The sequence below is a fragment of the Sminthopsis crassicaudata genome, chromosome 1, assembly GCF_048593235.1.
Source record: "Sminthopsis crassicaudata isolate SCR6 chromosome 1, ASM4859323v1, whole genome shotgun sequence".
Taxonomy (NCBI): domain Eukaryota; kingdom Metazoa; phylum Chordata; class Mammalia; order Dasyuromorphia; family Dasyuridae; genus Sminthopsis; species Sminthopsis crassicaudata.
This window is the reverse complement of record NC_133617.1, coordinates 68,485,781-68,498,583: the sequence shown is the minus strand read 5'-3', so window position 1 is coordinate 68,498,583 and position 12,803 is coordinate 68,485,781. Positions and strand designations below refer to the sequence as shown.

Here is a 12,803-nt window from a genome sequence, read left to right as displayed (position 1 = left end):
GCATCAGAAAATGAGGGATGCAGTGTCCCGGGGAAAGTTAGGCCTGGGACACCCACGTGTATCACAGACACATTCTCAAGCACACAGCACACATCTTCCTATGCACACAATGCTCAGACACACTTCCAAAACCAAACACACACAGGGAGATTATGTCGGGGACCCTGGATTCGACCCCCTATTCTGCCTCTGTGTAACCTTGGCAATGAGCTGTCCCTTTCTAGCCCTCAGTCTTCCCGTCTGTAAAATAGAACTAGCTATGTAGGAATTCTGTTCTGGTTAATCCCTAACCAGTTTCCAACCTGACTGATTGAAAGGAATAAAAATGAGGTAAAAAGGGGGAAGGCGGGAGAAATGGGGCACATCGCTTGCCATTGGCCGTAGCTGGCGGCTCCCACCCAATCAGCAGCCTCTCACCCCGCCCCTTACTGGCTCTGGAGTGCGGCGCGCTGAAGCTAACTGGCCGGTGCAAGTGCGGTGACATCCCGGTAGCCCGCTAGGTTCTAGCTGCGGTCCACACCTGAGGACTGGACCAGGCCAGGGCCAATCTCAGGGTGAGCAGCCAGATACAAATCACGATCGTTGAAACATATTCTGGAAACTGAATGGAATCTGGGGTTGGGTGTATACTAAGGGCACACCCTGAGCCTCCGGCCCTTGCCCAGGCCGGACATAGCCCTCCCAACTTTGGGCATCGCCTGGGCCCAAGCTCTAGCCTCAGGACCAACCCAGCCCCCAACGCCCAGCTTCAAATCCAGCCTTCTCCTGGGCTCCACACCTCCAAATCCAGACCCTTCCCGGCTTCTGGGTCTAACCCATCCCGTGACCTGGAAAGTGCACTGCTCTGAAACCAGGGAATCCAGATTTGAATCCCATCTATTTACTGCCTGTGTGACCATGGGCAAGCCACTTCTCAATGGCCCTTAGTTTCCTCTTCCTGTGAAGAGGCTGGAATCATCCTTCTAGTTTATAACCCCATGGCCTTCTGGCCCTTACCTCCAGACATTACCCCAACCCAACTATTAGCTTCTAGGTCCATCCCTCCAGATCTGACTCAGTCCTAGACAACAAAGTTACTCCTTGAGTCCTTCCAGCTGTGAACTTTTGTCTTCAAGCCCAATCTCCAAAAGCCCAGGGAAGGATGATCCCCAGGAACCTTCCCTCCCTGATCATCCTCTTTTCTTTTTCTCCCTAGACTTGACCAAATCTTTTGGCCTGGAGTTATAGGTCCTTGATAAAAGTGCCTTCACCATCTCTCCTCCCCTCCCTCCATAGAAACTCAACAGTTCATCCCTCCCCATCTATCCTCTTGATGTTCTGTGGTTCTTCCTCAGTGTCACCTCCAATGTCCCCTTCCTCTTCAGCTTTCCCTGCCTCACTTTCTGCATAATATCTCTACCTTCAGTATTTCCCAGGGCTTTGTACTCCCCTACACATTATCCCCACATGGGTGACTCAAGGCTGAACCAGCCTTCACTCTCTCCCTCAGTTCTGGCTCCACCCAACTGGACCCAAAATCCTCCCTCCTCTGTTTTCTGCCTGTTCCTGCCTGCTGGAACATCTAAACTTGACTGGTGTCCAGGGCAGTTGATCTAGACCCTTCACTCTTCCAGCCTCCACCAAAGAGAATAGGGTAAGGAGGGGTGTTATATTAGCATTCTCACACTTCACCCAACCCACAAGAAGGCCATTGGGTAACCCATCTCCCTATTCTGGAAGCCAAGCAGGTGCCCCTTTTAAATTGGTTTTAGGTAGGACCTCAGATTCCTTTCACTGTCTTCATGAACAAGCCAGAGTTCAAGCCAGACGGCCAGGTTTTAGCCAAGCAAGAATCTGGCCATCGAGTCTGGCGTGATGACAGACACACAGACCAGGTGACTGCTCAAAAGGACAGTTCATATGCCCATGGCTACAATAAGAAATTACTCTTGGTGGACCTGATGTGCATACTTCTGGGTAAGTCCATTGGGTTACAACTGAAGGCTTAAGTTCGAGGTCAGGGTCACAGGAATAGGTCAAGGATAGCAGGGGTCCTTCTTTTGGAAGAGAGGCTAGAATGTAGCATAAGCAGCTTTCTACAAAGTTCCTCAGGCCTAGGGAGCTCAGGAATGAGTTCAATTTCCCTTGTTCCTCCTCTGCTTCTGCACCCTCAAAAGGCTGCATGTAGCACCTGGAACACTCGTAGACCTGTGTGTAGGTGAAGGGTAGCCAACAGGTCTGGAGGGTGAGTGAACAGGAGGAGTAATCTGTAAACTGGCTCACTTCCACCTCAGGCTCTACTCCAGCTCTTATTTGTTGTAGCATGGCAGAACACTAGATTGGGAGTCAGAGAAGCTGGGTTTTTATATCTGCCCCACCATTTATTTAATAGATGCATGGTCTTAGGGAAATCATATTGCTCCCTCTAGACCTCAGTTTCTCAAGTGAGTGGATTGGACTAAATGATTTTTAAGGGCTTTATGGTTCCAAATCCTGTGGTCTCATTAATGACTCCTTGTTCCAATTCTTTCCCCCACTCCCACTGGTCAGGCATGTCACCTTGTTTGGGAGGTGCAGAGCAATTCCCTGCCCATAGCCCCACATCTAAGGATTCCATCAGAGGGAAGAAACTGGGACGAGTCACCTTAGTGTACAATTCAAGTTTTCCAGCCATGTGCAGCTCCTGACACAAATATTTTTGAGCTGGTGACCCTCTGTATTATAAACAAGGAATGCTAGAACAGCCCAAGACCCCCTTCTTCCATGTCATACCTGTCTCAAGACACACCTTGACACAATTACAATAACACTCACTTCCACAAAAAAATCAGGGGCTCACACCCCTGCTTGGGGTCACAATCCCAGACTTTCTCCCAGCACCAGGAGGGAAACACAGAACAGACTACCCTCCCATCCCACCTTCAGAAGGCAGAAACACAGCCAGAATAGTGACCACATTATCAGCCCTCATCATGTCTAGTCAGGGTCTGGGCCACTGAGACATCCTCCCCTAAGGCTTTCCCTCATCCCATGTCATAACAAGAACTTGGGAACTATCTTTTCAGGAAAGTTGGGTTTCCTCCATGCCCCTCCCTACCCTGAACATGTGCAGCTCTAGACCTTCATCTTGTGTGATAATTTAGGAAATCACTGGAAATATTGTTCTATTCCTAGTCTTCATTCCCTTCTTCCTGTGTGAGGCAAATATCGTAGATCCCATCCATGTTGGCTTCTACTGCGATGACAATAGCATCAAATACCCACTAAAAGTTCAGACCATTGACAAAACTGTCCTCGCCTGCACCGGCCTTTTCATCTCCATCACCTCTGTAAGTGGGGAAGGGAGAAAGAGCAGTTCTTAACCAATGTCCTTCCTTTCTCTGGGCCTTGGTTTTGTCATCTGCAAAATGTTGGGGTTAATAAACCTTATTGCTAAGGTGTCTTCCAAATAAACTAGTCTCATACCCTAAAGTCTTTTCTAGCTCTGATATTCTATGCATATCTATGCATCCCATCCCAACAAATGAAATATACAGCATCAATTCTTTCCTCAAAGCGTTATCACACTAATGAATCTAAAGTCAAAATCTGACCTCCAATCCTTGCTAGTTCTGTCATTTAAGGCAAGCCATTTACCCTAATCTGTTTCCTCATTTGTAAAGTGGGGGAAATAATAGTATTTTCCATTTCTATATTAATTTAAGATAGAACTCTCTCAACCCCAAGAGGCACATTATAGTAGTATTGAGCCTTTAAGGGATTAAATGAGATAATGACAGAATAAGCTTTGAAAGTACTTTATAAAATCAGCATTTATTACTCTTTCTTTGGGTAGCAGAAGTCCCAACTTTCTGGGCTCAAAAGTCAGAAAGACCTGAATTTGAATTCTGCCTCGGACACTTATTAGCTATGTAATACCAGGGGAATTTTCCTATGCTTCAGTTTTCTCGGAGAATAATATTACCACCTCCCAAAGTTGTGAAGATCAACTAAAATACGTAAAACTCTTTGCAAATCTTAAAACGCTGTAAAAATGCTTGTTATTATTCAGAAAATTTACCTTTTTTCTGGCAACATGAGAGATCCTACTTTTTTTTTTTTTTTTTTTTTCCCCAATGACTAGCAGAAGCTTGTCATTTTCTTGGTCAATATGAAAAGTTCTGTATTTTCCCACACATCAAAAATCCTACCTTGGAGAAGGGTCTTGTAGAGGGAATCTGGCGTTTACCCCCACCTAGATAGAGAAAGATGGCAGGTTTGTGCCCATCCTCCACATGGAACAAGAGAGCCATCATACACATAATTAATGGCCTGATTTTGACTCCTCCCATTCCCAACTTTGATTTCAATGGATCCAAACAGGGTTTCCAAGATAGACTCTTACAAAACTGTCAGAAGCTTAGGAAGGATAATGGGTCTCCTGGGACAAAGTGGGTAATGGATTCAAATGCTGCCACAGATCATCCTGGGAGAGCTACAGTGGTTACAATTTCAGGAGCTGACCTCACCAATGCTATTGAGCAGCACTTACATGACCATGCTCTATAGGGAGCTGAGTGCCTTCTTCTTTGGAGTTACTGTGAATCAATCTTTCACCAGTATTGTCAAGATTTTCACAGGCCGCCTCCGTCCCAACTTCCTGGATGTGTGCCAACCAACCTACCTGCAATGCAGCACTGGCTATATCACTAACTATAGCTGCACTGGGAACCCAACTGAAGTATCCAAGGCTAGGTAAGGGGAGCTGCCAGCTGGCTTGGGAAAGAGTGGAGGGGAGGGAGTCTGTAGGAAATTGTCATTCAATTGGTTATAATGGGAAAGGCACTAGGCTGGGAGTCATGAGACCTGGATTCAAGTCCCAGAGTCTCAGTCCTTAGCCTTGAGCCTTCTAGATTGGACATTCAATGTTCTGTGTTCTAAGGACTCTCCTCACTCAAATGTTTCTTGATTTAGTAGATGGCTTCTTGCTCTGATCATAGGTATTCTACTGTTCTGTGATTTCTTTGGGAGGGAGGTTTGGGGTTGCCCATAGCAAAGATTGCTGTAGAAAGTCTTATATTCCAGCATCCTTTAGGACCTGCATTTCATTAGCTGCCCCACTTGCCTACCACTGCAGGAAATCCTTCTTTTCTGGTGATGCTGCCTTCTCTATGTACTGTGTGATCTATCTGATGGTGAGTATCTGTGAAAGGAAGAATGGGAGGAGGCCGTGGGTCTGCACAGAATCCAAAGATGACTCTATTGTGCTCCCAGAGAGAGGCTTCGGAGCTGAGCACAGCATGGCACAACCCAAACAGAACTGGCTTTTGTCACCCAGGCAGCCTTTGTCAGGGAAGACAAGCAGCCATGCCTGGTCATGTGAGGGTAGTGGGACAGGCAAAAAGACGAATCCAGCCCTCTACAAGGGCTGGGCCTCTATTGTCGCTCTATCTCCAGCTCTACCTGCAGGCTCGTTTGATTTGGAAGGGGTCCAAATGGCTCCGGCTCATGCTTCAAACCATCCTTCTGCCCTTGCCTTTGGTGGTGGGCTACTTTAGAATTCAAGATTATTGGCATCATCCTTCAGATGTATTCACTGGCTTTTTACAGGGACTGATCACAGCCCTCTGGGTGGTAGGTTCTACCCTTAGGGAAATGGGAACACTAGGGAGCCCCAGATAGTTGTATTAGGATCCTACTATAGAAAAAAGGATGACCTGACTGGGACTTGGAACCTTGATATGTGACCTTGAGCAAATTGCTTCCCCTCTGTGATATGAAGATTGTGGGGTTGGTGATAAATGGTAAAGCGTTCTGAAGTCATGTGGATACCAGAGATCAGGAAAGAAGGCCAGGACTATCCTCTGGGAGGGATCTGGGACCCCAAATGCCAGAGGTAAGCCTGGGATAGAGAACACACTCCTTTGGTATACCCTCCCACAGGTCTTCGTTATCTCGGATATATTTTCTTCTGAAAAGTGCTTGTCTTCAGGCTCTTCCTCCTGCTCTGAAAACCAGGATTCAAGTGAACAGACTAGTTGCTAATCTTGGGGTCCCTCAACCCCAGTTGTCCACCAGCCACGGGAAGCTTGATGTTCTCCCACCAGGATCACAAAATAGATCCTATTGCTCCCCCTCTTCTTTCCTACCTCCCCAAGCACTTTCAGTATTGTTTGAAGACCATGGATCAACAAATTCAAACTCTACTCTTTCACAAAAGTCCTCAACACAACCTGAAGATACCAAGTGACTGGAAGGAATAAGGCATAAGGAAATCCTATCTTCACCTTCGTGAGCAATACTCAGCTATCAGACTATAAAAGGAACTACTTGTTGTAAAAGAGTATGGGAAGCAGTAGCCTTCTTCAGGCCATTTTAACAGGAAGTTGGCCCTTCCCTGGGGGGCTTAAAACAAGAAATCCCACCTCAGATGGGCTCTCTTTTCATGCCCTCTGTCCATGATGAGGAGGGATGTGTCCAAGAACTTAAGGACTACGGTTTAGGAAGCACCCTCCCTCTCAGTCCTTATCCTTGAGACTTCCCAGAGTCCTGCAACAATGTAACGTGAACATTGTTTTACAATAAATGGTTCACTTGGTGGTTGAGGGTGAGATACTTCTGAGGGACCGTCTGGATACAGATATTGAATGAGGGCGGGGGACGGTGAATCTCCACATTTTCTGCCCAAGTAAAAAGTACAGGCTGGGAATAAGGAAACCTGCGTTTTCAACCTAGCGCTCCCAGTAACTCACTGTGTGATATTAGCTAAGTCTCTTCCCCTTTCTGGGTCTCTGATTCTCTATCAGTAAAAAGTAAAATGATGATTTTTAATGACCCTTTCCGCCCTAAGGACACAGTGGGGCTGGGTAGAAGACTGTTCTTAGCGCCTCTCCTAGCACAGCCTGTCCAGAAGCACAGCAAATTCCCTTACCCCAGGGATCTAGGAAGCCTCCTAAAGACCGGGCTGGGGCCGGGGGGGGGGGGGGGGGGGGAACCACAGCATTCAAGCCCGGCTTGGGGAGAAAACCAATAAGGCTGGAGCCTTGGAGTACAAGGGATTTGCAGTCTCTGCGGGGGTGGGGAGGGGGAACCGTATAGAGAGACGGGGAGAAGGTAGATTCTTGGCATGGGTGGCACTCCAAGTTGCCTGGAAGCAACCACATGTCGCATATATATTGGCTTATTGTAGCACGTAGTCCCGAGACAGACTGTGGGGCTCCTTTCGTCATGTGCAGGGCCCATCCCCCTCATCCCCATCTCTACTACCACCACCCGCCAGGGGAGCAGCAGAACAAAGGGAGGGCCCAGCCAGCCTAGGTGGGGAGAGGTCAACATTAACTCCTCCCCAAGCGGAGTCAGGGCCTCCAACCCGGGAGACAGAACGCTTGGGGCCCGGGCCTCCGCCTCCCACTCCATCCGGGAGCCTTTACCCCAAACCTATCTCCGAGGCTCTGGCTCCCCAAACTCATACAACCTGAAGCTCAGACCCTTCCGACCCAACTACGCGTCGCTCGTAACCAGGAGTGAGCGGAGAGCAAAGCTCTAAGGTACCTTTCCGCTGAAACCTTCACCTTCCCCGCTTTTTCTCCTCACCCCCATTTACGCCCCACCTCCAGCCACGCCCACCACCTTTCCGCTGGGTCTCCGGTCCCAGAGGCTCGGGAAAGGAGAGCGAGGGCCAGGTGGGTATGGATCTAGCAGAACGGAAGGGAAAGCCCGGGGGAAGGGGGGGGGGAGGGGCCGGCGTGCAGGTCAGGTTCAGAGTTCGCGTCCCGGCCAGTCCCAGAGTTGGGCTGACTTAGCTCGCGAGGAGGAGAGAAAAGGGGTCGGACTGGGAATGGTCACTCCTTCTTCCGCAAAGGAGAGGCAGTCGCAGTGCGCAGGGAGACGCCCCCCCACGGACCCACGGAGAATCGCATGTGGCCACAGCCACGGCCCCCATCCCAGAGGTTGCAGGTGCAGCGAGATAAAACGCGCACGCGCCCAGAGAGAATTTTATCTGGGCGGAACCGTGGGAGGGCAGTGAGCCGGATCAGCAGGGAGGGAGGGGGCGGGGGTGAGAGTGACGTGATGGTGACGCTAAGCTGCGCGAGGGGACATATAAGGGGCGGCAGGGCTGGAGAGACTCACTCGGCGCGCGCCTACCCCTCCCCAGGAGTGCGAGGACTGGAGCGCGCGCGCGCCCCCCCGCGGCCACCATGCGCGAGATCGTGCACCTGCAGGCGGGCCAGTGCGGCAACCAGATCGGAGCTAAGGTGGGGGCAGCTTTCTCTCCCTTCCAGGAGGCGCGTGCGCAGAGCAGGGTGCTTGGGGAGGGCCTGGGGCCCCAAGGTGGGGTGAGGGGTATACGGGATAGAGAGAGGTGCAGAGCTCTCCGTCCCCCTTCCCCCTATCCAGAAAGTCCTATAGGCAGTATTGTTCTCTCCCACTCCTCCCCGTGGGGGAGATCTGGAGTCCTAATAAAGCAGGGGGAGGGTGAAGCCTAGAGTGTCACTTGGGGCAGAGAAGTAAATGGGCTGGGGGAGCCGGTGAGGTGGGGGAGGGGACGTGGAAGACTGTGCCCCTGCAGCGGTGGCCGCGGCGTTCTGGGGAGGGGAGGGGCTCGGGCTGCACAGCTGGCTCTTGCTGGCTCTAGCGGACCCTGCAGATATAAATAGACCCGCCCTTGTTCTCTGCGCCAACATCCTCTCCCACCCTAGCACACACACATGCCCCGTTGTTGGGTCCCGGCGACAGGCCAGCCCTGCCCCGAGAACCCCCGGGCGGAGAGGGTGCAGCCCTCCCTTTCTCCTTTCTCCGTCTATTCTGCCCGTCCATGTCTCCTGGGCGCTTCCCGGGCCTGCCCCTCCCATGGATTGTCAGTCTTGTCAGTCCCTGGATGCTTTCTGTCGCTCACCATCCCTGATGTCACTGATTCCCCTCCTTTCTCTCCTCACCTTGTGTATAACGGAGACTGAGGCCCTTGTTATATGCTGGGAGTGTTGTGTGGATGGGAGATGGGGGGAGAGAAGATCCTTCTTCCCTGTAGAGAGGCCCTGACCCCACCCTCTTCATGATTTTTCTTGCCCTAGTTCTGGGAAGTGATCAGTGATGAGCATGGCATTGACCCGACGGGCACTTACCATGGCGATAGTGACCTCCAGCTGGAAAGGATCAATGTTTACTACAATGAGGCCACAGGTGAGCCAGTCTTCCAGGAGCTTATGATTGGTGTCCCCATTGGGGTGGTCTGCTCACCTGGTGCCTGATGGGAGCTGGGGTAGGAGGTAGAAAATGGAAACAAAGCAAATGTATTCTACCCCAGCTCTGACAGATTTCTCTCCTTAGGAGGGAAATATGTGCCCCGTGCAGTACTGGTGGACCTGGAACCCGGGACCATGGACTCAGTCCGTTCTGGCCCCTTTGGGCAAATCTTCAGGCCAGACAACTTTGTCTTTGGTGAGTGATGGAGAGACAGATGCATGATTATTATTATTGTGCTTATAGAGACCAAAAATACCCACACGCCTCTTCCAAAAAGTTGGGGGCGGCTGCAAGAATAGCCTTTTCTTTTTTCTTTTTTTTGGCTGAGGCAATTAGGGCTAAGTGACTTGCCCAGGGTCACACAGCTGGGAAGTATTAAGTGTCTGAGACCAGATTTGAACTCCTGACTTCAGGGCTGGTGTTCTGTCCACTGGGCCCCCTAGCTGCCCCTGGAATAGCCTTTTCTTTTTAAGGTACTGGGTTTCCAGGCTGTCCCCCTTTTCTCTCTCCCCTCTATCTTGTACTGCTTCATTCTTAGCAGAAGTAAAACCAACTCGGGAACTCTGTCCAAATAGTACAACACAGGAGTCCTACTTCTCAACTGCCCCTTCATTTCACAATTGCTTAAGGGGTTGCTATCCAAAAAATGTGGGCTGCTTGCTTTAGGGTCCCAACCCCTCCTCCTTCTGTGACTAAGGACCTCCCTTGTTCATTCCAGGCCAGTCTGGGGCTGGGAACAACTGGGCCAAAGGTCATTACACAGAGGGTGCCGAGTTAGTGGACTCAGTCCTGGATGTAGTTCGGAAGGAGGCGGAGAGCTGTGACTGTCTGCAGGGCTTCCAGCTGACCCATTCACTGGGTGGGGGCACAGGCTCAGGCATGGGCACCCTGCTGATCAGCAAGATCCGTGAGGAGTACCCAGATCGCATCATGAACACATTCAGCGTGGTACCCTCACCTAAGGTGTCAGACACTGTGGTGGAACCTTACAATGCAACCCTCTCGGTCCACCAGCTAGTGGAGAACACAGATGAGACCTACTGCATTGATAATGAGGCCCTCTACGATATCTGTTTCCGTACCCTCAAGCTCACTACACCCACCTATGGGGACCTCAACCATCTGGTGTCTGCCACGATGAGTGGAGTCACCACCTGTCTCCGTTTCCCAGGCCAGCTCAATGCTGACCTGCGAAAGCTTGCGGTCAACATGGTCCCTTTTCCCCGTCTCCATTTCTTCATGCCCGGCTTTGCCCCACTCACCAGCCGAGGGAGCCAGCAGTACAGAGCGCTGACGGTCCCCGAGCTCACTCAGCAGATGTTTGATGCCAAGAATATGATGGCAGCCTGCGACCCCCGCCATGGGCGCTACCTCACGGTGGCTGCCGTCTTCCGTGGCCGCATGTCAATGAAGGAGGTCGATGAGCAGATGCTGAATGTGCAGAACAAAAACAGTAGCTACTTTGTGGAGTGGATCCCCAACAACGTCAAGACAGCAGTGTGTGACATCCCACCCCGTGGTCTCAAGATGGCAGCCACCTTCATTGGCAATAGCACCGCCATCCAGGAGCTCTTCAAGCGTATCTCCGAGCAGTTCACGGCCATGTTCCGCCGGAAGGCCTTCCTTCACTGGTACACAGGTGAGGGCATGGATGAGATGGAGTTCACTGAAGCTGAGAGCAATATGAACGACCTGGTCTCTGAGTACCAGCAGTACCAAGATGCCACGGCAGAAGAGGGAGAATTTGAGGAAGAAGCTGAGGAGGAAGAAGTGGCCTAGAATACACAGACCCCTATTACCCTTCCCAGTTCCGACCCTTTATCATCCTCACTCTTGCTTGATACTCCTCCCCCTGGATTCGGCCATGACCCTGTGCTCCCTCAATTTCTCTGCTTTTCACGTGACTTCATGTTGTCCTCTGACCCCACCAAACCTTTATCCCTCTAAATCCCTTTTATTGTCTCCCTAATTGATCTGCAGGCCACCCACATCCAGCTTCTCTGATCCCACCCAATCCTTTATGACCCCAATGTCCCTGATACTCTCCCCCCGCATTTTTCTCCAATTCTCCCTCAGCTTCTCTACCCCTCCCAACCTTGGCCGTCCTAGGCTTTCTTTGAAACTACTCTTGGAAGGGGGGGCATGAAAGAGAGGGTTTTAGACCTAGAAGAAATTTTAGAGATTACAAGCCCTTCTTCATAAAAAGGGGTCTTGAGTCATACTCATCGAGTGAATGAATGATGGAGTTGTGACCTAAATCCTGGTCCCTGAGTGTATCCCTTCTCCCAAATAAATTCTTCCCCTCCAATTAATTCCATCCTATGCTTTGTTGGGCACGTTTTCATTTTTCCAAATGAGCATGCACTAATATATCCACCTTAGCCTAGTGTTGTAATTTGGATGGGGCTGGCAGGGAGGGGGTGTGACTCAGTGAATGTCCCTAAACATTTACACAATAAAATCATGATAACACACTTGTGTGGAGAATTCTTACTTTGGAGGTATGTGGGCTTCGGAGGAGGAAAATTGGTGTAGGGGAAGTGGATTATAGGCCCTTTGGATAAGGAAGTATCTTTTTCTCCCGTTGTCCAGGGAAGTCTGTGCGTGTCCCCCAATCCATATCTGGGACCTGGCACTTGTGCCCAGCCAGCAGCTGGGCTAGAGAGCATGACCTGCCGCACCCTGCTCAAAATAGCCCGAGGCCATGAGTCTGGTCACCTGACACCAATCCCCATCATGCTCCCTTAGGAGGGAGGCAGAGCTGAAAAGGGCAGAAGCCTAGAGAAGGGCTGACTATAAAACACAGAAGGACCCCAGGTTTGTGGGAGCAGCAATAGCATAGATTCTCATAGCCCCTGGCTTCATACTCTTTAGTTGCCTGTCTTTAGAGCTAAGTTCCAGTTATTGAATTAGCTGTCATTGGTTTCACTGTTGGAAGGAATCTAGTCCAATTCTACATTGTACTGAGATGAAGAGACTTGCTTATGATTACACAGGTAGTCGGCAAGAGAACCAAGATTCACAGGTCTTCTACCTCTTAATACCTCTGAGAGCACTTTTAAAAAATAAAATCCTTCTTTAACAGTATAAATATTGAAAATTCACTGAAACAGATACATTGGGTCCCTGACAAATGGTATTATTTGTGATTCAGGGCAGTGGAAGAGCATTTTTGCAAATCCACAAAATTATGTTTGTTTTCCTTACCCATTCCTAAAGCTAATGGTTTTGAGAGAAAAGAGAAATCATAGGTTTTGCAACTGGAAGGGACTTCATAAAGGTCAACTACTCTACCAACTTGTACCTTGGTTTCCCCACTGGCTAATGTTTTACATTGCCATACCAGAGAGTCAAACTGGTATGTGAGCAAGTGACTTTAAACAATCTGCTTTGAAAACAAGAGCAAACTTAGATGCATGTATACATGTGAGCACATGTATCTGCATTCACATATATATGTACACATACATATATATGTGCATACTTTAGGAGACTCCTGATCAAATTGAATATGGATGTTTGAGGGATTTTCCATCTCTCTGAAGCAAGAATTTTCTTTTTTCTAGAATTAATTCCAATTTTATTAACATAGAGGTCAATCT

The 12,803-nt window shown here is 49.8% G+C and overlaps 2 protein-coding genes across 3 annotated transcripts; both read left to right on the top strand.

Annotated features, from left to right (window-relative positions):
* Positions 1–450: 450 nt before the first annotated feature.
* On the top strand, positions 451–6,558 carry LOC141565887 (phospholipid phosphatase 3-like). 2 transcript variants are annotated; one of them, XM_074309632.1, is made up of 7 exons: positions 451–554; positions 1,752–1,956; positions 3,154–3,308; positions 4,439–4,713; positions 5,096–5,153; positions 5,428–5,592; positions 5,902–6,558. In XM_074309632.1, the coding sequence occupies exons 2-7, from the start codon at positions 1,782–1,784 to the stop codon at positions 6,001–6,003; spliced, it is 930 nt and encodes a 309-aa protein (XP_074165733.1). In that variant the 5' UTR covers positions 451–554; positions 1,752–1,781; the 3' UTR covers positions 6,004–6,558. The 2 variants fall into 2 exon arrangements, with proteins under 2 accessions (XP_074165733.1, XP_074165726.1); XM_074309625.1 differs by having other exon boundaries at positions 452–554; positions 5,416–5,592.
* Positions 6,559–7,160: 602 nt separating this feature from the next.
* TUBB4A (tubulin beta 4A class IVa) lies at positions 7,161–11,675 on the top strand. Its single transcript, XM_074309613.1, has 5 exons — positions 7,161–7,505; positions 8,114–8,213; positions 9,030–9,138; positions 9,286–9,396; positions 9,920–11,675. The coding sequence occupies exons 2-5, from the start codon at positions 8,157–8,159 to the stop codon at positions 10,978–10,980; spliced, it is 1,338 nt and encodes a 445-aa protein (XP_074165714.1). The 5' UTR covers positions 7,161–7,505; positions 8,114–8,156; the 3' UTR covers positions 10,981–11,675.
* The last annotated feature ends 1,128 nt before the right edge of the window (positions 11,676–12,803 follow it).